The sequence below is a fragment of the Podarcis pityusensis genome, assembly GCF_964106645.2.
Source record: "Podarcis pityusensis genome assembly, chromosome: 14".
Taxonomy (NCBI): domain Eukaryota; kingdom Metazoa; phylum Chordata; class Lepidosauria; order Squamata; family Lacertidae; genus Podarcis; species Podarcis pityusensis.
The window spans coordinates 15,621,299-15,643,323 of NC_138039.1; the positions used below are offsets into that span (position 1 = coordinate 15,621,299).

Here is a 22,025-nt window from a genome sequence, read left to right on the forward strand (position 1 = left end):
TTCTGACGAGCTGGGTGTCTTTCCCCTTTTTGTCTGCATCCTGAGCCCTCCTCTCCTCAAGCCTCGCCGTCTGCAGCGCTAGCTGGACCTCCAACACCCGGTACCTTTCTTCCAGGCTTGGACCCGCTCCAGCTCCTGCTTCTCCGGTTCCGGCTGGGTTGCTCATGATGCCTTCTCCTGCACAAGCTGCTCACGAAGACTGTCGGAATGCTGTGATGGGACGATGAGCTGCTTGTGTGTAAAATCCTAGTCCCTCAGAGTTTGGTCAAGTTTGCAAACCTCTGTCTGTAACGGAGCCCCTTAAACATGGCTCCGTCAGTCGCTGGCAGATTCCGACAGTGGTTGCTTTCGGAATCGCTTCCAACATAAAAGCTCCTTAACGGAAACACGTCTTCTGGACTCTCTGCGTGACAGTTTCCGGCGAGGAGTGGGTGTCCCTACAGGAGGTCCTGAAACCTCCCCACTGTTTTCGCTGGAAGTGTCTCTGAGCCATCCCTCCAGCTCCCTTTCCCTCAGCTCAGCTCCTCTCCCCCTACTGGTTCCCTCTTCAGCTGCTGAGTCTCTCCCAACCTGTGTGAGCCCTTTCACTTCCCTTCCTTCCGATGGCAGTTCCCTGACACTAGCTAACAGGACCAGTGGTCAGGGATGATGAGTTGTAGTCCCAAAACACCTGGAGGGCCGAGTTTGCCTATGCCTGACCTATGGTTTTCTGTGCTTTGACTTCTGCTACCTCCATATGACCCTTCCAAGAGAGGGTTTCGTTAAAGAGCACACACAGGTATCTAAATGAACATTCCCCTCCCTCTCCCTGGTAGCCTGTGATCCAAATACCATCTATACCTGGGGCTGTGTCTGTGGAAAATCTTGCTCTTAGAGTAATTTATATGTAGGCTTTTTTGTTTACTAAACATCTTCAATAGATTTTTGAGGCCCGATCGGGAAAGAGAAAGGAGCACTAAATAATCTACATATCAGGTACAGTGGTACCTCGGGTTACAGACGCTTCAGGTTACAGACTCCGCTAACCCAGAAATAGTACCTCAGGTTAAGAACTTTGCTTCAGGATGAGAACAGAAATTGTGCTCCGGCGGTGCGGTGGCAGCGGGAGGCCCCATTAGCTAAAGTGGTGCTTCAGGTTAAGAACAGTTTCAGGTTAAGAATGGACCTCCAGAACAAATTACAGTGGTACCTCACAAGACGAATGCCTCGCAAGATGGAAAACTCGCAAAACGAAAGGGTTTTTTGTTTTTTGAGCTGCTTCGCAAGACGATTTTCCCTATGGGCTTGCTTAGCAAGACGGAAACGTCTTGCAAGTTTGTTTCCTTTTTCTTGACACTGTTAATACAGTTGTGACTTGACTTCGAGGAGCAACTCATAGCACGCGGTGTGGTAGCCTTTTTTGAGGTTTTTGAAGACTCTGGTGATTTTTGAAGCTTTTCCAAAACTTTTCCGACACCGTGCTTCGCAAGACGAAAAAAATCGCAAGACGACAAAACTCGCGGAACGAATTAATTTCGTCTTGCGAGGCACCACTGTAAGTTCTTAACCCGAGGTACCACTGTATTAACTACAGTGATAAGTGATATAATTTTACAGCCCCCCTGCCTCCCCCCAAAGAATAACATGGTTGGCCACATGGGCATACAGGGTGCTGGACTAGATGGACCTAGTAGTGGTGTTCGTCTTAGAATCTCCCTCACCACTCCTCCCTTCGAGGTTTTTGTCCCAACAATCTACCAGCATTTTGTCCTCACTGGTTTGTTTTGGACTCCCCTTCTTTACTTTAGGCCCCCTTCCCCCTGCGTACTCATGGTTCCACCGGGTCTGCTGATGTTTCTTTCTTGGGCACTGCATAAGGATAATGACTCAGAGAATGGGCTTGCTTATTAGTATGTGCAGCGGTCACTTATTAACTCTGTAATGAGTAACTAAATATGAATAAAGAAGGCTCTTACCCCTGCAGGGGATAACTGTAGCTGATGAGACTTTATTGTTCTGGTCTGTATTTTATATTTTGCATCATATCTCTGCGTGACACGCGCTTAATGATGCTGTACATTTCGCAAGAGCCTTTGGCTAGAAGCGATAAATACGAGTAACCATGGCACTGTGCCTTTCCCCCAGTGTAGCTGGAACTACCCCTTGGGCTATATTCAATCACGAAGCCTTGAAAACCCCAGGGGGGGGGGGAACTGCCAGAGGGAGTGAGGCTTCTGAGGACCATTGCAGGCAGCCATAGGAAAGAGCCAGGAGTCTCAAATCGGCAAACCTCACGACAGATGCATTGAAATAGCAGTTTCGTGAGAAAAGTGGGGCATATAATATTAATTCTTGCAGGCGGGGGTGTGGGGATCTAAGTGGATGAGTTACTTGTCCTCAATCACTTATATTCCTAGGAGTTTATGGGTGGTGTGTTTTAGCTGGGTATATAGGCGACCTGAAGTTGTGATATGACAGTCAACTGGACAAGGGCCAACTCACTGAAGCTCCATCCAGTGGGTGACTTAGTAATAATAATAATAATAATAATAATGATAATGATAATAATGTATTATTTATACCCCGCCCATCTGGCTGGGCTTCCCCAGCCACTCAGGGCGCCTTCCAAAAAAATATTAAAATACTGTAATACATCAAACATTAAAAGCTTCCCTAAACAGGGCTGCCTTCAGATGTCTTCTAAAAGTCTGGTAGTTGTTGTTCTCTTTGACATCTGGTGGGAGGGCATTCCACAGGGCGGGTGCCACTACCGAGAAGGCCCTCTACCTGGTTCCCTGTAACTTGGCTTCTCGCAGTGAGGGAACCGCCAGAAGGCCCTCGGAGCTGGACCTCAGTGTCCGGGTAGAACGATGGGGGTGGAGACGCTTCTTCAGATGTACTGGACCGAGGCCATTTAGGGCTTTAAAGGTCAGCACCAACACTTTGAATTCTGATCGGAAACGTACTGGGAGCCAATGTAGGTCTTTCAAGACCGGTGTTATATGGTCTCAGCGGCCGCTCCCAGTCACCAGTCTAGCTGCCGCCAAGAAGAATATGACCAGCCTTTTCTGGACCAGGTTACACTCCCCACTAAAGTAGGGGTGGCTAACCTGTGGCTCTCCAGAGCTTGTGGGACTACAACTCCCAGTTGCCCCTAGCGAGCATTGCCGCGGGCCAGGGATGATGGGAGTTGTAGTCTACCAGCATCCAGAGGACGGAAGGTTGGTTACACCTTGCCCTAAAGAATCAGGTGTGCAGCTTGAGATGCTGCTCGGTCCAGCTTTTGGAATGGAAGAACGTGGCAAGTTGCCTTATACTGAGTCAGTCCATTTTTTCATCTAGTTCAGCATTGTCTGCACTGACAGGCAACATCCCTCCAGGATTTCAGGCAGGGGGCATTCCTAGTCCTTCCTGGAGATGCCGGGGACAGAACTTGGGAAGTCCTGAATGCAAAACGGATGCTATGCCACTAAGTTAAGGTCCTTCCCATTTTGCACCACACTCAAACTAGGTCAGTTGCCCTAAAGAATCAGGTGTGCAGCATAGTGTACCCAACGTAGAGTCAGTTTAAAAGTGCGGCAAGGAGAGAAACTTAAGTATTTCTTTTTGTGAGAGTTGTCTGAAGAAAAACCTGAACTGAGCTGAGGGAGTTTCCTGTCGCTACCCTCCATGAATGACTGTTCTGTTAGAGGGGGATTTCCACTGGTGGCAGATGACAGAGACTGTGACTCCATGAGACCGGTGTAAAACCAAACCAAATAAAGGTTTTATTACAAAACAATAAACAGCAAAGCTTGTGGGTGTTTTTCCTGCAGGCAGAGTTCAAACTGCAGCTTTTCTCCTTTTGTAGTCATGGCCAGCTGTACCCAATCAGCCCAGAGCTTACAGAAACTGTTCTTAAAGGTACAAACATCTTTACTGCTTCTGTGCAGAATGACTCCCAACATGTTCTCCTTGTGGGGGCCGAGATACTGGGAAATCTTTAGGCACACAGACAGTAAGTACTCAGCCATGGGATGGCTCAGTTGGTTAGAGCATAATACAGATTAATGCCAAGGTTGCAGGTTTGATCCACTTATGGAACAGCTCCACATTCCTGCATTGCAGGGCATTGGTCTAGATCAGCGGTTCTCAACCTGTGAGTCCCCAGATGTTGTTGGACTACACCTCCCATCATCCCTGAGCTCTGGCCTTGCTAGCTAGGGGTGATGGGAGTTGTAGTTCAACAACATCTGGGGACCCACAGGTTGAGAAAGGCTGGACTAGATGTTCCTCAGGGTCCCTTCCAACTCTATACAGTTCTATGGTTTCTGGCCCTGACATTAGTGCCCTGTATTCCCCTTCTTGCCATCATGCTGTTGATTTCTCAACACAACTGTATTGCTAGGCATTCTCTGCTCCTATGTGGCATTTGGCTCTGATGCCCGAGGAAATTGGCTTTTCTGTGGGATACCATGGAACACTGGCAATTAAAATAGCCTGTTTAACAGTAGCATAACTGTAGCATTTAAAGCTTCTATAATTGGATGTCTGAAACATTTGTTAAAGTCCCGAGAATCTTGGCTTTTGTTTGGGGAGTTGGGAATAAGCGATTGTAAGTTTCTAATTGCTATGGCGGTTGTGGAGAAAATAGAATCACTTTGGACCTCTTCAAAACCCAGTTTCCTAAACATGTGCAGTCCTGTGCTTAAGGAACTGGTTTGGGGCTTCTGCGGGGTTGGGGACCGCAGTTCATTGGTGAAGAACATGCCTTGGTATGACAGAAGTCCGGGTTCAATCTCTGCTGGTATCTCCACTTTGAAGATGGTGGTAGGTGACTAGGTGTTAGGTGACAGGGAAGAGCTGTGCTTGAGAACCTGGAGAGCTACTGCCAGTCCAAGTAGACAGAACTGGCCTATATCAGTGTTTCCCAGACTTGGGCCTTCAGCTGCTTTTGGACTACAGTTCCCATCATCCCTAACCACTGCTCTTGCTAGCTAGGGGTGATGGGAGTTGTAGTCCAAAAACACCTGGAGACCCAAGTTTGGGAAACATCAGCCTAGATGAATGGAGAGTCTCACTCCTTTGTTCTTATCCTCTCATCGTTCATAAAGCATAATGTATGGGAGGGACTGTGGCTCAGTAGTGGAGCATTTGCTCTGCCTGTGGAAGGTCTTAGGTTCAATCCTTGCCATCTCCAAGTAGGGTTGGGTTGGAGAGCTTGTTGCCTGTCAGTTAAAACAATATTAAGCTAGATGCACCCAATTATCTGAATCAATATAAGGCAGCTTTCTCTCTCCCCCCCCCCCCCACTATTTTTTAAGCATTTCTGATAGATTTCAACACAAGGGGTGAAAAACACCCCCGAAAGTAATAATAAATAGGAAAAAGAAAATTACATATAACATATTCTATTATATTAAAAAAAAAATACAGTCACTGATGGACTTCCCTTCCTCTCATTCCACGGTTCCTTTTATCTTCCACTTCCTCTCGCGTTTTCTTAGTTTCCATTTTAGGAACCACAGCTTTCTGTGGTCCCTAAAATGTCTGAATTACCAATATAAATTGTGTGTGTGTGTCTTTGTTTGAACAGAAGGTCTCCCTTGAACTTGTGATCCAGACCCAGGTGGATCCTTCGTATTCCTTTGTTAGAAGATTTTGCTTGGCACTGGCACACTCCAAAGTTGTGCAAGGGGCATAGGCGGTGGGGAGGAAAAGAAAGTGTGGGGTGTGTAGGTCAGATTCAGTGAGGTATTCCTGAAAAGAAGTGGGGTCACGCCAACCAGCAGGCACAGCTCTTAACTATCCAAGCAGTTGGAGGTTGTTCAGAGTGGACCTAGGTGTTGGGTGGAGGCACCAGCTTCTTAGGATGGTTGAGGGAGCCCAACACCCTCTGAACATTGAGGGGGCCTGGCCCTCTACAAAAGGGGGGGGCAACAAAAGTGTTTGGGCCCCTAGGAGACAGTGCCTATGATGTTGAGGAAGCCCAGGTGAGCTACCTCATAGGTCAACATTGGACCTTTTAAGGGATTGTCTCAGCTCTAGCTTGAGATAAACCCTCTTTCCTGAGTTTATATTACTTTTGCCTATGTGGAACCCAGGGCTTTTGAAGAAGGTGCTAATTAATTTTTGTTGGTAGCTAGATTCTTCACATTAAGTATTAGGACGTGAGAATATTTATTCATGCCTTTCAGGAGACATTTTAAGATAGGGACTTGTACCAGGGTCAAAATAGGTCATATTGGGGATCTCCTTTTATATCACATTATGCCAGCTTTTTCTTGTGTCATGATCTACAGAAATGAACCATAGAAAAAGTTGAGTTTGGCTCACACCGTTGCACAAGGTGGTTCTCCTCTCTTATCCTCAGAGCAGCCCTGAGAGGTAGGTTAGGCTGAGAGATAGTGGTTGGCCCAAGATCACCCAGTGAATAGAGATTTGATCCTTGGTCTTCCCAGTGGTAGTCCAACTATTACCTCTGCTCTGGTTTTGAAATCTGCATTAGTGGCACTTCCGGGGTGGCGCCATCGGCAATGGCGGACTCCCTCTGAATTGGAGGGACTAGCTCCGCGCGAAACGGGTCTTTTCTGCTACGGCGAAGCGGGGACCCTTTTAAAAATCACAGGCAGATGAAGCCTGTGACCATGGGACTCGGCGGGCACCCTTAGCGCCCCCCCAACCCGCAAAGGAACCCACTAACGGGCTCCGAAGCGAAGAGGGGGAAGCGGCGCGGTGCTGTGAGTCAACTGCTATTTCCGTGGAGTGAAGCCGCATAGCCGTTGCCGGAGAGCGCTGCCTTTTTCCTGGGACAATTTGGCTTCTAAAGTAAGCACCCGTGAGTACTTAAACTTTGAACAAATTGGATTTGTGAGCAGAAAGGAATTGGATTTAAGGAATTGGATTTGCGAGCAGAAAGGAATTGGATTTAAAAATTTACTTCAATTTGGTACTGAAACGGGAAGGTCTAAACAGGAAGTCAGCCTTCCGTTTCTTTGTAGAAAGAACAAAGCAAAGACAACGTAAACTAGAGCTTAGAAAATCGCTTCTAAAGGATCAGCTTTCATCATTTAAAATCCTCGAACCCCCCTTCGGCAGCAGGAGAAGAAGGGGGATCTTTTTCGGACTGTTTAAACCTGCAGAAGTGAGTTTAAAGTAAAGTAACTTTCCACCGTCCTGATCCTGGAGCGGGGTGTCAGGACTGACGTTTGAAGCTCATTGACCAGAGACAAACGTTTTTGACAGATAGCTAAAAGAAGAGAAACATAGTGATTCCACTGTTTCCTTTCGCATTTTAAAGGAACAAATATTGACAAAATATCTTAAAAAAGAAACTTTGTTGCAAGAACAACTAGAAGTTTTCCCCCTAGAGGGAGACTGGGAAACTGTAACAAATTCCAGGGAGCTTGCAGCTGCCACAGATTACAATCGTGGGAAAAGGCTTGTGACCTTGTAGGACAATGAATTCAGAAGCTCTGTTGTGAGCTCTCTGTAAAATAAATGCTCTACTGGAACAGTTAACCGAGAAGACGGATTTGATGACTAATGCGGTCAGAATTTTTGAACAGGCAGTGGGAAACTATACGGAGCCCACCCAGGAATTAAATCAGGAGCGTGCCCTGACAGAACAGATGAGAGAAGAGGATGTTGCGCAATCTTGGGCGCCAGAGATGGAGGGAGCTGCGGCCCAGCAGGAACATGAGCTTTTGGATTTGACAAATGAACTTGGAAAAAGCCAGATTAGGAAAGATAAAATTTGGACTGATTTGGAAATGGGGGGTTGGATAGACCCCCCTATGCAGGGATGTTTGGACTTTCCGAGTCTGGCAATGGGCCGTGAGATGTTTGGAGCTGTGGGGGCTCTCAATTTTGGAGGGATTTTGAAATATGACTTTAAATACTACATGGAATTAAGTCTGGACTATGGAAAAGGGGCTGATTTGTTGAAAAGGGTCAAAAACATTACCAAGCTGGAGTTCCCACGAGTGAAAGGTGAATATGAAGAAGAGCTGCGGAAGGGACATGGAAGGGACTTAAGGGCCTCGGATATAAGGTTACCAGGTTAATGCGCTAGATCGATGGGATAAAAAGGACTGACAAAACCCGGGACCAGGAGGAAGGGACGCTGGATGAAGATTGGATTGTTTCTATTTCTTTTTTATTATTATTACTAGGATTGTTTTATAAAATTGATGACTGTTAGAAAAATGTTGGAACGAAATTACTTGGCTCTAGCAAAAATGTTTAAAGAATTAGGCAAGAATATTATGGTCATGAGAAGTGGGTAAAAATAAGATTTAAGTTTTAAGGTTTTTTATAAGATAAGATGAAAATAGATCAAGGTAATGTAATGACAGAATATTATGAAATATGGAAAGGATTTGCTGCGATAATTAATAACTGGGATACAAAAAAAGGGAGGAGGAGGAGGTCAAAGAAAGAAGGTAATGAAAGTTGAAGATTTGAGAATGTTGTTTTTATTTTTGTATGTTTGTGGTGTATTTTTGTTTTTTGAATTTGTATTGTTGGATGTGGTTTGCTTTCTTTTTCTCTTTTCTGTTTTTTCTTTTTTCTTTCTCTGCTTTGTCTTTTTCTGTAATTTTAAAATTTTTTAATAAATAGCATTTTAAAAAAAAAAGAAATATGCATTAGTGATGAACATAGAGGCAAAAACCTTTAACTACATAATTTTAAACCTTCTTCTCTTTTGTGTCTTTCCCACAAATATCATTATTTCTCCTTTGTTTTATCTGCTTATAATACCTAATGTGTCATTTCCCCATTTCCTAATCAAGGTTTTAATATAAAACCAATTTTTTTCCCCTGTACTCCACTACAGAGAAAATCATAGTGTTGGTGAATCATGTAGTTCAGTGTTGCATATTAAGCTGTAACCTGTTGTTAAGTAATTAAGGATCCCAATACACTGTAATTTAATTTTTAAAAGATGGCTGAAACGTTTATTCATTTCTCTTCTAAGTTGTTAATGGGTTTACCTGGTTTTCTTTTACTTGAAAAAAAAAATAGAAAAAAAAAAAAAGTAAGGATGATTTAAGAACTAAATTTATCAGAGGAACTTACACCAGGACCTCACACCAAAGTGATTTTCTTTAAAAGGTATATAATTAAATATCAGGGGACACGTTACATTTTTCTGCATTGACATCCGTATTTAAATTTTCATTATCTCAACTGGAAGTGGTGGGCACAAACCAAAATGTTTCAGTAAGTTTCATATTTGGTTCACTTGGAAAATATTGTAGGGTATTGTGCAGCTGAAAAAGACAACTGTGATGATCATTGAAGTGACACACCTTCCCTAGGAGAAAAGATGGTGTGGAGCAGGTGTGAGGAACATTTTAGCCCGCCAGATGTTGCTGAACTACAACCCCCATTGTCCCTGCCCATTGGCCATGATGCTGGAGGTAATGGGAGTTGTAGTTTAGCAACATCTGGAAGGCCAAAGTTTCTCCGCACCTGGGTAGCCAAAATAGTGGTGTCCAGATGTTGTTGGACTAGAAGTCCTATCATCTCTGACCATTGACCATGTTTGCTAGGACTGATAGGAGCTGTAGTCCAGCAACAATAGAGGAGGACCACACTGTCTACCCCTGATGTGGAAGAAGGAGAGAGAGTATGTATATTTATTCTCCCTCTCTTATAATCCTAGAAACCGGTTGGGGAACTTGCATTCCTCCTGATGTTGTTGAATTCCCCCAGCCAGCATGGCCAATGGTCAGAGATACTGAAGTCCAAAGAAATCTGAAAGGCCACAAATTCCCTAACCCTGCATTAAACCATCCTGTCAAATTAACTGACAGGAGATTCAGGACAGACAAAATATGAAAATTATTGTATCATATGGTGCAAAATTTATTTATAGAATTGGCCACCCCAGGATTTGGTGGGACACATTCATGGAGTTTAAGACTATCAGTTGGAACTAGGCATGATGGCTATATGCCTCTTGAGTAGCAGTTGGTGGAGAAGAACTGTCTTGTTCCTGGATAATTCCACAGTCGATAGCCTCAACACACATAGGGAACTGCTTTGTTGTTGTTGTTTAGTCGTGTCCAGCTCTTCGTGACCCCATGGACCAGAGCACGCCAGGCACTCCTGTCTTCCACTGCCTCCTGCAGTTTGGTCAAACTCATGTTGGTAGCTTCGAGAACACTATCCAACCATCTCGTCCTCTGTCGTCCCCTTCTCCTTGTGCCCTCCATCTTTCCCAGCATCAGGGTCTTTTCCAGGGACTCTTCTCTTCTCATGAGGTGGCCAGAGTATTGGAGCCTCAGCTTCAGGATCTGTCCTTCCAGTGAGCTCTCAGGGCTGATTTCCCCTGCTTATTAAGTTATGAATGCATTTTATTTGCCTTGCTACTGACATCTTTCCAGTTGGGGTGTCGTCCTCTGGGTTTGCTTGCAGTTTTAAGGACTTGCAATCCTGCCATATTGGAGTTCTCCCTGAGGGCATTCTTACAGCATGTGACTGCTGACTGGGGAAAGGGGGCCATACAAATTAGTGGCTTAGTTAGAGTTCAAGAGCTTTCAAAACTGTGGTGTGGTGGGGTTCAGTATTATCAGATGTTCTAGATGTTACCCACTCACCCACATGCACTGTAACTCTCCAGTGGTATGACTTTACTCTTCCATTGTCTCCCAAGACAGATGGATGCCGGTGACAGCACAACACCCAAACGCACCAGGAAGTTTATAATCTTCCAGTTAAACTCCATAACCTTCAATAATGCACAACACAGCACCCCACCACCAACCCTTAATTTCAAAGGAGAAAAGGAATTTTGATGTGCAGAAGAGATTCAGCCTTATATTTTGCTACAAAATAAATGGCACAGAATTTATAGTCACAGCTGCATTTCAGGAATTGGAAATTTAAGCTGTCAGCTAGAAGTTTGTGTTGGTAATATCTTGAAATGATCATTTTCAGAACACCTGCATTCCCTCTGGAAAAACAAATCACCAGCAATTTGAAGCAAATTATAATATTTCTTATTTGATTGACCCTGTCTCTAATTTTTGTGTCTCCAGAACTTTCCCATCAGTATATAGCTCAATTCCAGCATTGTGCCAAACTGTAGATAAGGAAGCTTAACCATAGTTTGGTTCAATTGGTTATTTAATTTTCTTAAAACTAGATTGTGAGTCATCACATGTCGCCGAATCTCATTTTTTAGAATATGAATGCTCTCCCTTTATGAACCACCCTGGACCTTGTGGTCTTCATCAGACGCCTTTCTCTGTGTCCCCACCTGTGGGGGGTATGGAGGATAGCCCCTTGAGAACAGGCCTTTTCAAGTGGAATGTTCTTCTTAGGGAGATGTGCATGGCGCCACCTCTGTCAGTTTTTAGGTGCCAGGCTAAAACCTTTATGTTCCCCCAGACCTTGCATCAATTATTGCCTCCTATGGTGGTGCTCATCTTTGGAAGGTCAAAGTGTGGTTTAGGTTCTGAACTACAGTTGGCGCAAACCATGGTTTAGCATGGTATGTGATTTGACTGCGACATGGTTACTCAGAAATAAATTCCACTGCATTCATTGGGGCTTATTTCCTAGTAAAATGTTTAGGATTGCAGGCTAATCTATCAGCAAAACCTGGAATGCTTTAATAAATATGCAGCTTGATTAACTGAAGGGTTAAGCATTTATCCAAAGGGGTGGTGGGCATGAAATACTGTATTATTTCTCCAGCCCCTTTCATATTCTTCTTTGGCACCACATAGAAAGAAAGCAGTGTGAGCTCTTCCTGCACTGACGGAGCATTTGTTCTATCAAAGAACACAGAGGTTACTAACCTTTTTGTGCCCGTGGGGACATTTGCAAACTGGAGCAACTGTCGTGGATAGCACATATACAAACACCCCAATCCAGCACCTGCCGACACTTGTTTTGTTACTACAAAATACTTCTTTCAAGCCTAATTTCAGTGGTGTGAGAGGATCCTGTGGGCACCAGGGAAAGTCTCCTGGGGCATGTGTGTGCCCATGGGCACCATGCTGCCAATTCCTGAAAGAGTGTAAGGGCATGCTTCAGTCTCATAAAAACTTTTCATACTGTAACTTTGGGTGCCATCATCTGAAGATGAGCAGCCTTTCTCTGGCTTGCACTGGTTTGGCTCAGAAGTTAGCCCCGAGGAAAGAGCAGGGAGAGAAGAGGTCTAAAGGAGCCAGAAGCTCAGTGACAGGAGCTGGAGTCCAGCATAGGTCAGCAATAAAAAACACAGTGTCTGTGAAGTTATCTCTTTATTCAAAGAAACCAAGTCAGCGCAGGCTTAGTGATCCCAGCAACTCTTCCTGGTAGGTCTTCCCCCGATGAAGCCAATGCGAGGACTGAATGTCCCTGCCTTCCCACTGCTCTCTTAAGGCCTCCTCCTCTCCAGGTCTTTGCCCAGCAGTCACAAGCTGCATCTGCACACCACCAAACTGTCCTCTCTTCATTTCTCTGCATTTTCTAGGAGATTAGGGGGAGGGGAGCCGGTGGCAGCATGAGGGAGAGACTCCCTGGATTCTTCAGCAGCCTGTCTCAACTGGGCCTCCTGAGTCTTGACCATTCTCCTCTCCAGCCTCTGCTTCAGCCTGGAGTCTGAACTGCTCTCTGCCACAGCCTCTTCCTGCTCACTAAACCCTGTTACCTCTTCTGCTTCTCACACCTCCCCCCCCCCCCAGGTCTTCTCCTTCCTCTTCCTCTGACCTCTCATCTTCATTCCACCACCAATCCCCTGGCTCTTGGCCTGGGGGGTTCCCCAGCTGGTGCCTCCCAGCACTCCTCTGCCTCCAGCCAGTCCATGACATCTAGCAAAATTAAAGGACTTGCTGAAGTTATCAGCTGAAAAGAGGACAATGAAGAAGAGGGAAGGTGTGCTGGTCCCGGGGGTAAGGTACCTTGGGTGTAGCAGAGTCCACACGAAGAGGGGCAAGGTCCGAGGCAGAGAGCCGGGCGGGGAACAGGAACGCTGGAACAGGAGGCTGTGCAGGGAACAGGAACACCGGATGGTCGGGAACAGGAGGCCGAGCAGGGAACAGGAGTACCGGATAGTCAGGAACAGGAAGCCGAGCAGGGAACAGGAGTACCGGATAGTCAGGAACAGGAGGCCGAGCAGGGATCAGGAACACAGGAAGGTCCGAAGCCAACAACGACGTTGCTCCCGCAACCTGGGGCCGGGCTGACTGGGCTTTTATCCTCTTCTAAGGCCAGGGGCGGTCCCGGTCCCCAGGAGCCCCGCCTCCTCTGGCCTTAAGGCGAGCACTCCTCCTGGGGGCAACCAGTTCCCTTCGCCTCTCTGCCCTAAGCCTCTGCAGATCAGGAGAGGCCGAAGGGTTACTGGGCCCTGGAGGAGGCTCACCTGTGGCCACTGAGTCGTCAAGCCCCTCTGGGGCCAGAAGGGCTTCACCTGGGGCCAGCTCCTGATGCACTGCCACAGGTGCAGGCTCTTCAGCATCTAGGCCTTGCCCCAGTTCAGCCGGCCCTGGAGGCGGGGACTCCTGTGCAGGCTGGGATTCCTCTGTTTCATCCTCCGAATCGGAATCCCAGGCCATCACAGAAGGAATTGAGCTTGAGCTTGAGCAGCTAACAGGTTATAGTATCCATGCAACCAGCTTCAAACAGGAATCATGTATTTATTACTTAGCACACCGAAGTACAGTGGTGCCTCGCAAGACGAAAATAATTCGTTCCGCGAGTCTTTTCGTCTTGCGATGTTTTTCGTCTTGCGAAGCACGGTCTGTCGCAACTGCGCCTCTTCAAGCGGCTTTTAAAAAAAAGCGCAAGACGTTTTCGTCTTGCGAAGCAAGCCAATAGGGAAATTCGTCTAGCAAAGCAACGCAAAAACGAAAAACCCTTTCGTCTAGCGAGTTTTTCGTCTTGCGAGGCATTCGTCTTGCGGGGCACCACTGTATAATGGAACTTTGGTTCTTGAACACCTTGGTACTCAAACAATTCAAACACTGAAAACCCGGAAGTAAGTGTTCCAGTTTTCGAATGTTTATCAGAAGCTGAACATCCGATGTGGCTGTTGGCTATTGTTTCCGAGGCGCCTGCGCCAATCAGAAGCCGTGCCTTGGTGTTTGAATGTTTCAGAACCAAGGTACCACTGTAGATTTCAGAAGCGTGCGGACGGGGGGGGGGGAGTTCTTTCATTTTCTCTCCTTCGTCTCTGATTCCTCCCTCCTCCCACTCTAAACATCCCCTACATAGCTCTCCCCCGTTGGCCCAAACAGGAGCAGTGCTGGAACTGTGCTGCAACATTTTCTTACAGGTTCCCACTTGTAAACCTCCTCTCCTGCTGATGTACTCGAGTCCCATCAACTACTAGCTGCAGTTGATTGATTGCTTCCTGCGGTTGAGAAGCACTTGACCCAATACATTGAATTACCTTCAGAATATCAGGGATTTGTTCCCCGGAGCTTCCTTGTATCCTGTGCTTTGTCACTTTCATCGCCAGAGAAGCCTCCATGGCTGCTCACATTGAAAGTAGGAATGATTTGGCTGGAAGGGAAGGCAGATGAACCCTCCTGAGAGTCAATTTGAAAATAATGCCTTAATGGATCAGTAGTAAAGTAGGCCGTGCTAAGATGCTTCGTTCTGCTGTTTCTTGTAGGGTATTTAGGGGAAAAAAGTAATAAATTCTGAAATCACAACAAGGATCCTTAAATAAATAGCTTACTGGAGGGTTTGTTTTGTTTTTCGTTACCAATGGCCAAACAGCAAGGTAAACAAGGAGTTTGCATGGGAGTTAATGAAGCTGAATCAAAGTTATTAAGGAAGCTTGTAAGAGGCTGTAGCCTGAGCAGCAAGAGTCTGTATTCATAAATGAGCACCTGCCGAATGGCTATGTGGATTCGCCATCTGTATACATGTAGGAAGCTGCCTTCAGAAGCACAAAATAATAAACCAAAGAAGGAAATCCCATAGTAAGTTCTGCATAGAAAGCTGACTTCTACTGGGTGCCTCTAGTTCAGGGGTAGCTAAAGTGGTGTTGCTGGACTACAACTCCCATCATGCCTGGCCATTGGCCATAATACCTGGGACTGATGGGGGTTGGAGTCCAACAGCGTAGAGAGGGCACCAAAGCCCATCCCTTCTGAGTCCCAATTGTGTCTTCTATGAAAGCTCTTCAAGCTTTCAAGGAGGAATTGTTCCCATCATCTTGTACCTGATTCTTCTAACTAAAGATGACAAGGTTTGAACCTTAGACTTTCTGCATCCAAAGCCAGTGCCCTAACATTGAGTGATGGTCCCACTGTTGGAATGGGACCGAGATGGAAGTCGACTGGTACAGGGAGGATTATCGTTTTTTTATGATTATGTATTTTCTGTTGTTGTTTTATTGTGATTTTATGTTGTGAACCACCCTGAGTTCTACGGGTATAGGGCAGTATACCAATTTAATAAATAATAAATAATAAATAATATAATATAATAAATAATAACAATATGACTCATTGCTCTTGGCTCTGTGACAACTCCCGCTCCTCTCCTAGGTTGTGTGCAAAGTTGCTTCTCTAGTCCATTTGAGAGGTCTGTTGAGGAATCCTATGATGATTGTGTCATTGGTATATATGGTGCTTTGCATAGTACAAGAGGAAGGTTTATGCCCCAAGGAGGATACAGTCTCATATATGACATGTGGGAAGTGACAGGAAGGGAACTGGAGGCATGGGTAAAGGGGGAAAGAATCAGTCATGAGTTACAAATTCAGAAGGCACATTTGCACATTGTGCTCAGTTCCTGCTTTCAAGCTCCCCAGAGGCAAGGGCAGAGGAAGGGGGGTGCAGTGGGTGCGGGGTGCCCCGGGTGTCACCACTGAGGGGCGCACCCTAGCCACGCATCTCTCCTGGGAGAGACGTGGTGAATTGGGTGCACACAGGCTCCACGCTGTCCAAATGGTCCACCTGCTGCCTCCCCCCCCAGCTGTAGGGCGGCTGAGTGGGAGGAGGCAGGCAGACTCTGGAGGCCCCATGGTGTGCCCGCCCCTATGGGTGACTCGCCCCACCCCTGGGTGCCCCGCCTCAGGCACCCGAGCAGCTTCCTCCACTGCTGCCCAGAGGCATCGGTTGGCCACTGGAAGAACAGGATGCTGGACTAGATAGAACAGGATGCTGAACTAGATTGACCTTTAGCCTGACGCAGCAGGCTCGCTTTCTAACAGTAATATACTCAAGTATCCTGCTGGGATAGCTCAGCTGGTAGAGCATGAGACGCTTAATCTCAGGGTTGTGGGTTCAAGCCCCACATCCATGCATTGCAGGGGGGTGGAGTGGATGACCCTGTGGTCCCTTCCAACTCTACAGTTATACGATTCTAAGAGCATCTTATGACAAAGTGTTGTTGCTAGAAGTGCTGTACTTGCTTTCATTGTTGGCAGTATCTTATGTTCAGGTTTGGAGGCAGAGTGTCTCATGAGTGACAGCTGACAGGGAGCAAAGGTAAAGGTAAAGGGACCCCTGACTGTTAGGTCCAGTCGCACCTAACAGTGGGGTTGCGGCGCTCATCTCGCTTTATTGGCCGTGGGAGCCGGCGTACAGCTTCCGGGTCATTTGGCCAGCATGACTAAGCCGCTTCTGGCGAACCAGAGCAGCGCACAGAAACGCCGTTTACCTTCCCGCCAGAGCGGTACCTATTTATCTACTTGCACTGGCATGCTTTTGAACTGTTAGGTTGGCAGGAGCAGGGACCGAGCAACGGGAGCTCACCCCGTTGCGGGGATTCGAACCACCGACCTTCTGATCGGCAAGCCCTAGGCTCTGTGGTTTAACCCACAGCGCCACCTACGTCCCTTTGAGCAAATGTAGGAAGAGGACTTTTGCTCTTGCCTCTTTCCAAAAGCCAATGTGGGAAAACAGGGTCCTGGGCCCGATGGACTTCTAGTCTGACCCATCAGGGCTCTTCTGACATTCTGCATGGCTGTACCTTCGATTTAAAATGGATTTATTTCACAATCTACTTCCGACAGGTATATATAAGGATAAAAGACGATGAGTGGAATGTCTATCGAAGATACACGGAGTTCAGAGTCCTTCATCACAAGTTGCAGGCAAAATACCACCAAGTGAAAAGTTTTAACTTTCCCCCGAAAAAGGCCATTGGGAACAAGGTAAGTGCGAATGAAAATGACGTGGATGCCTTGAGATGCAAAATCCATTTGCAAAACAGGGCATTTATTATTTACTATTAATCGTAGCTTTAGGAAATGCACAAATGCCTTTATGTCCAACAAAGCTTTGAGACAATGAGCAAAGGAATACATGCTTGCCCAAATGGGTCAAGGAATTATCTGAGCTTTTTAAAAAAAAGTTTTGCCAGATAAGAATTGGAAATATCACATGGTCACACTGCATGTGAGTTTGGAGGGAGGTTAGGGAGGAAGAGGAATGAAGAAGGAAATGAAGCACCTAATATATATTCAGCACTATAACCAACGTTGGAAAATTAGAGGACATGAAGCTCCAGGAGAGGCTGGCTGGATTCTGCCCCAGGAAGGAAGCAGCTGTGAGACTGGGAGGAAGTAGAGGCAAGGTGACTGTGTATAAAAGGTTCAGATATGTGGACTCATAGGTTGGTATTGAGTACAGTCACACCTCGGGTTGCGAACACTGTGGGTTGCACGTTTTCGGGTTATGGACTGCTCCAAACCCGGAAGTACCGGAATGGGTTCCTTCCGGGTTTTGGCTCTCGCGCATGCGCAGAAGCGCTAAAATCGCACTTTGCGCATGCACAGAAGTGCCGAATCACGTCACGCATGTGCGCAGACGCGGTGCTGCGGGTTGCGAACGCTGTGGGTAGTGAATGTGCCTCCCGCACAGATAACATTCGCAACCCGAGGTTCCACTGTATAGGGTTTCTCTGGTTGAGATCTTCAACCTTGGGGCCCCAGACTGTTTTGGACCACAACTCCCATCAACCCTGACCATTGGCTAGGCTGGCTGGGGATGCTGGGAGATGTGGTCCAACCACTGCTGGGAACCCGAAGTTGAAGAATGCTGGTCTAGCCTCTAGAGGACTTGTGGATGCTACTCAACTGGGTTTCCTCACTGAACAATTTTTATCACCTCCCCCCGCCCCCCGAATTTCCAAATCATTGGATGGTGGCCTGGAATGGGTTTGCAAATACCAGTGATGGCTTGTCTGAAGCATGTCCTTGCCCCTGCACCCCTAAATGACTCATAAATTTTGTGTGGGCTTGGCACCTAGCTCAGATATGAGCTTGCTACCAACCTTGGCTTCTGACTGAAGTGGAGGGGCAAGGGTTCTTGACTGGGCAACAACACAGCGAAGGTGCTCCAATGCAACTGTGCAGAAGGAAGGACTCCTCCCTATTGTGCCAAGCCTTAGAGAGGCTGGAAAAACAGCATTTCAGATCTTTCTGGTGTCTTAAGAGATTCCCGCCTCTTCTCCAAGCTCAGGAGAAGGACAGGGTTTATTCCACATTAGTAGAACACTGGCTCTTGTCCTTAAAAAAATGTGACTTAAAAAATGGAACTTTCTTAATTTAAGTGGTGTGTAAGTATGATCATGGGTTGATAGTAAACCAAGTTTTACTCAGAGTAGACCTGTTAAAATTAACAGAACAGTAATCTTTTCCAAGACTAGTTTTGCCCAAGAAAGAAGAAATGTAGCCATAAAATCCTAGTTTGTCTACATCTAATGGTAAAGGTAAAGGTAAAGGTAAAGGTAAAGGGACCCCTGACCATTAGGTCCAGTCATGACTGTCTCGGGGGTTGCGGCACTCATCTCGCTTTATTGGCCGAGGGAGCCGGTGTACAGCTTCCGGGTCATGTGGCCAGCATGACTAAGCCGCTTCTGGCGAACCTGAGCAGCGCACGGAAACGCCATTTACCTTCCCGCCAGAGCGGTACCTATTTATCTACTTGCACTTTGACGTGCTTTTGAACTGCTAGGTTGGCAGGAGCAGGGACCGAGCAACGGGAGCTCACCCCGTCGCGGGTAGTCCCCCCCCCCAAGTGTAATTTAAAGATTTTGTACTGTGTTATAAGGTGGTTCTTCATTGCCTCTTTCCATTCAGATTTTTTCCTTGCATATGTATTTCATCTTTTCACAAGTCTTTAGTAGACTTTTACCGGCACTGCTCTGAAGATCATTTGTATCATTTTTCTTTGCCATTGAAGGACGTGTACTTTTTGCTTTTGAGTGTCTGGTTGAAAAAGTCAAAATTCACACTCATAATCCAGTGCAAAATAAGATGTTAAAAATCCACACCTTAAAAAAAGCTGACAGTTACCTCAGAGGCAGAATCACCCTTGTCAACATCCTTGTCGCTCCCTTTTCGCACACTAGCAGTGATGCTGTTTCGTTTGGGCTGAATAAGAGAACACCACTTCCCTTAGCTGAACCTTGGCTACTGTCGTGATCGCAGCTAGAGTAATCTGAACATTTATATTATCCAGAAGAGTTTGCAAGGTGTTCTAGAAGACATCTTTTTGAAATTAATTGAGTAGTCTGGCACGATGCCGGGTACAATCCATCTCCATCCCTTGAAGGCGATGGCAAAATGCCCAGGAAGTAGTTCACCATCCTGTCCTTCTGTGAAATAAAGTGTATTCAGAGCGATGCTGGGAATTTACAAGAATTGCCAATGTGTCTTGTGTTTTTTCCTAGAGCTGTGGTGAACTTTTCTTGGAATGCAGTTTTCTGAGTGGATTTGAGAGAGTTCTGTTTCTTGTCCTTCTTGGGATTTTCTCCGAATAGTCTCTACCATTTGGGGAGACAACTGGCACACTTACTCAGCCGATTTACACTGGGAGGGAGGGCCTTACAAAATGGTGGCCAGGTTGCCAACGCAGTGGACGCTGCCACTGGTTGTGGCAACCAAGGCAAAGGACAACCTTGGAGGGTGGGGGAAAGGGAAACTGTGTCGCTGCCCATGGTGGACCTCATCCCCCCCAAAATGTAGGATATCTTATTCTCTTGTTGGATATATTTGGTGAAATTATCCTCCCAGTTTCTCTGCTTGCGGAAGGTTTTGATCGGTCATGGATGATACAGCTGTCAACGACTCTCAACTCTGAATATTATGTTCTCGCTCCACTGTCAGAGGCAGTATGCACCTGAATTACAAGTGGATAGAGTACTCAGGTTTTGCAGATTCCCATAGGCATCTTGTTGCCCAGCATGAGAAAAGGATGTTGTACTAGATGTGGTCCATTTAACTGTGGTTAGACTGTTTCTTTGAGCCTGCAGTATGTTTCGTTTTATAGTACGACTTTCATTTTATCATTGATACTGCTGATATTTTACTGTTGTGTTCTGTGGTTTGTAGTGACACGATTTGTCTCTTTTTATATAAACCGCTCCGAAGCCACTTGCGACAAAAAGTGGCATATAAGAACTAGCAATTCTTGTTGTTGTTGTTGTTGTTGTTGTTGTTACCATATTTATGCAAATCTAATGTGCCATTGAATCTAATGTGCACCTCAATTTTCAAAATCTTGAAACCAAAAAAGTATTTGCTGGCGAATGTAAATGTGCCATCAAATCTAATGCTCACCCTAATTTTTGTGATGTAATTTGGCCAAAAAAGAGAGGCAGCAATGCTTCTGAGTATCAGCTGCTGGAAACCACAGGAGCGCAGAGTGCTCTTGGGTTCGAATCCTGATTGCTGGTTTCCCACAAGCATCAGGTCGGTGAGTGTGAGGACAGGATGCTGGACTAGATCGGCCTTGGCCTCATCCAGCAGCCTCTTTTTGCATTCCTATGGGGGGAAATAGGAATGTGCCTATATACAGCAAGTGTGTGAAGAGTACAGAAGTACCGTATCTCCTCCCGAATAACCTCTTCAGGGATGCCTCATGCATTTTGCTTTGGATTCTGTCAGCGTGGCCTGTGATTCGATTCTTGCTCTTTCATCCATAACTGAGGGGGCGTAGAAGTTAGTAAAGATTGAACATTGGGTCTTTTCATCTTGGAGATTAGGATGCATTTGCCATTGCTGCTGTGAGTCCTGCTACTCTGAAGTCCTGCTTTGGGGAGATAATCCAAAATAACATCTTGTATATATATTTACACATATCTGTTGTTCCATCTGACTGTCTCATAGGACAGGAAAGTGGTATTATTTCGCCCTGCGCATTTCTGTATGTTTCTCCGCAATGGAGAAGAGGAAAGAAAACAAATGCCTGTAACTTTTGTCTTATTAACGTTTTATTTAATATGAGAAACTAGTGCTGTAGTGGAGACGAAATGAAGAGGAGTGCAGCTCCAATATGTTTTTGTGGCATCATTTGCCAGAGCTTTGGTAACTAACGAATCCTTCTTGCTCTGGTGAGAGAATGAGGCGATAAGGAGGCTTTCAAGTTTGTTTGTAACAGATTAGCATAGGAGAAAGGGGGAGGGAATAATCAGGCAGAGCCTAGATGCATATTTTCTTTTCTTTGATGGGGTTTTCCTGTTCACCCCTAGCAAATTAAGCAGTAACGCTTCTTTGTAAGACTATTTACACTTCCAATTAAAAGTCAAAGGCTGAACTTCGGGTGCCTGGATATATTTTGTTTAAAGCTTGGTGTGTTTTACAAGTCGAACCAACAGGCAGTCAGAAGTGCTGGATTCAGTGGAGCTTACTCCCAGGAAGCTATGCATAGGATTGCAGTTACCCTGATCCTAATAAATGGGGTATTGTGCTATGTACTCCCAATCCTTAAGGTGTGGGTTGTGTGTGTGTAGACAGAGAAGAGAATGAGATAGGTGTGTTTGTGTGTTTGTGTGTTTGTGTGTGTATGTGTGTGTGTGTGTGTGTGTGTGTGTGACAAATTAGCATGGAAGAAATCACAAAATCAGGAAAATAGTCATATATAGTCAACACAGCTGCCTGCATTATAATAATAATAATTCCTTGGTCAAGGGAGTGGCTTGGGAACTGTCATGATGAGTTCCTGCACTTCAAAATGACGATGCAGCATGTAATATGAACAGAAATATAAACATTAAACAAAATGAAATCTTGCATCCCTAATTTTTATTTTTATTTCATTTTGTTTAATGTTTAGAATTCTGTTCATATTACATGCTGCGTCGTAAGCCGCCCTGTACTCTCAAGG

The 22,025-nt window shown here is 45.9% G+C and overlaps 1 protein-coding gene across 6 annotated transcripts in view; it reads left to right on the top strand.

Annotated features, from left to right (window-relative positions):
• The window catches only part of SNX29 (sorting nexin 29), a 225,936-nt gene that overhangs the window by 136,641 nt on the left and 67,270 nt on the right, over positions 1-22,025 (top strand). For all 6 annotated transcript variants that reach the window (XM_080981819.1, XM_080981821.1, XM_080981822.1 and 3 more), the window contains one exon: positions 16,928-17,068. In XM_080981819.1, the coding sequence (XP_080837945.1) occupies positions 16,928-17,068 (141 nt within the window). The remainder of the gene's footprint in view (positions 1-16,927; positions 17,069-22,025) is intronic.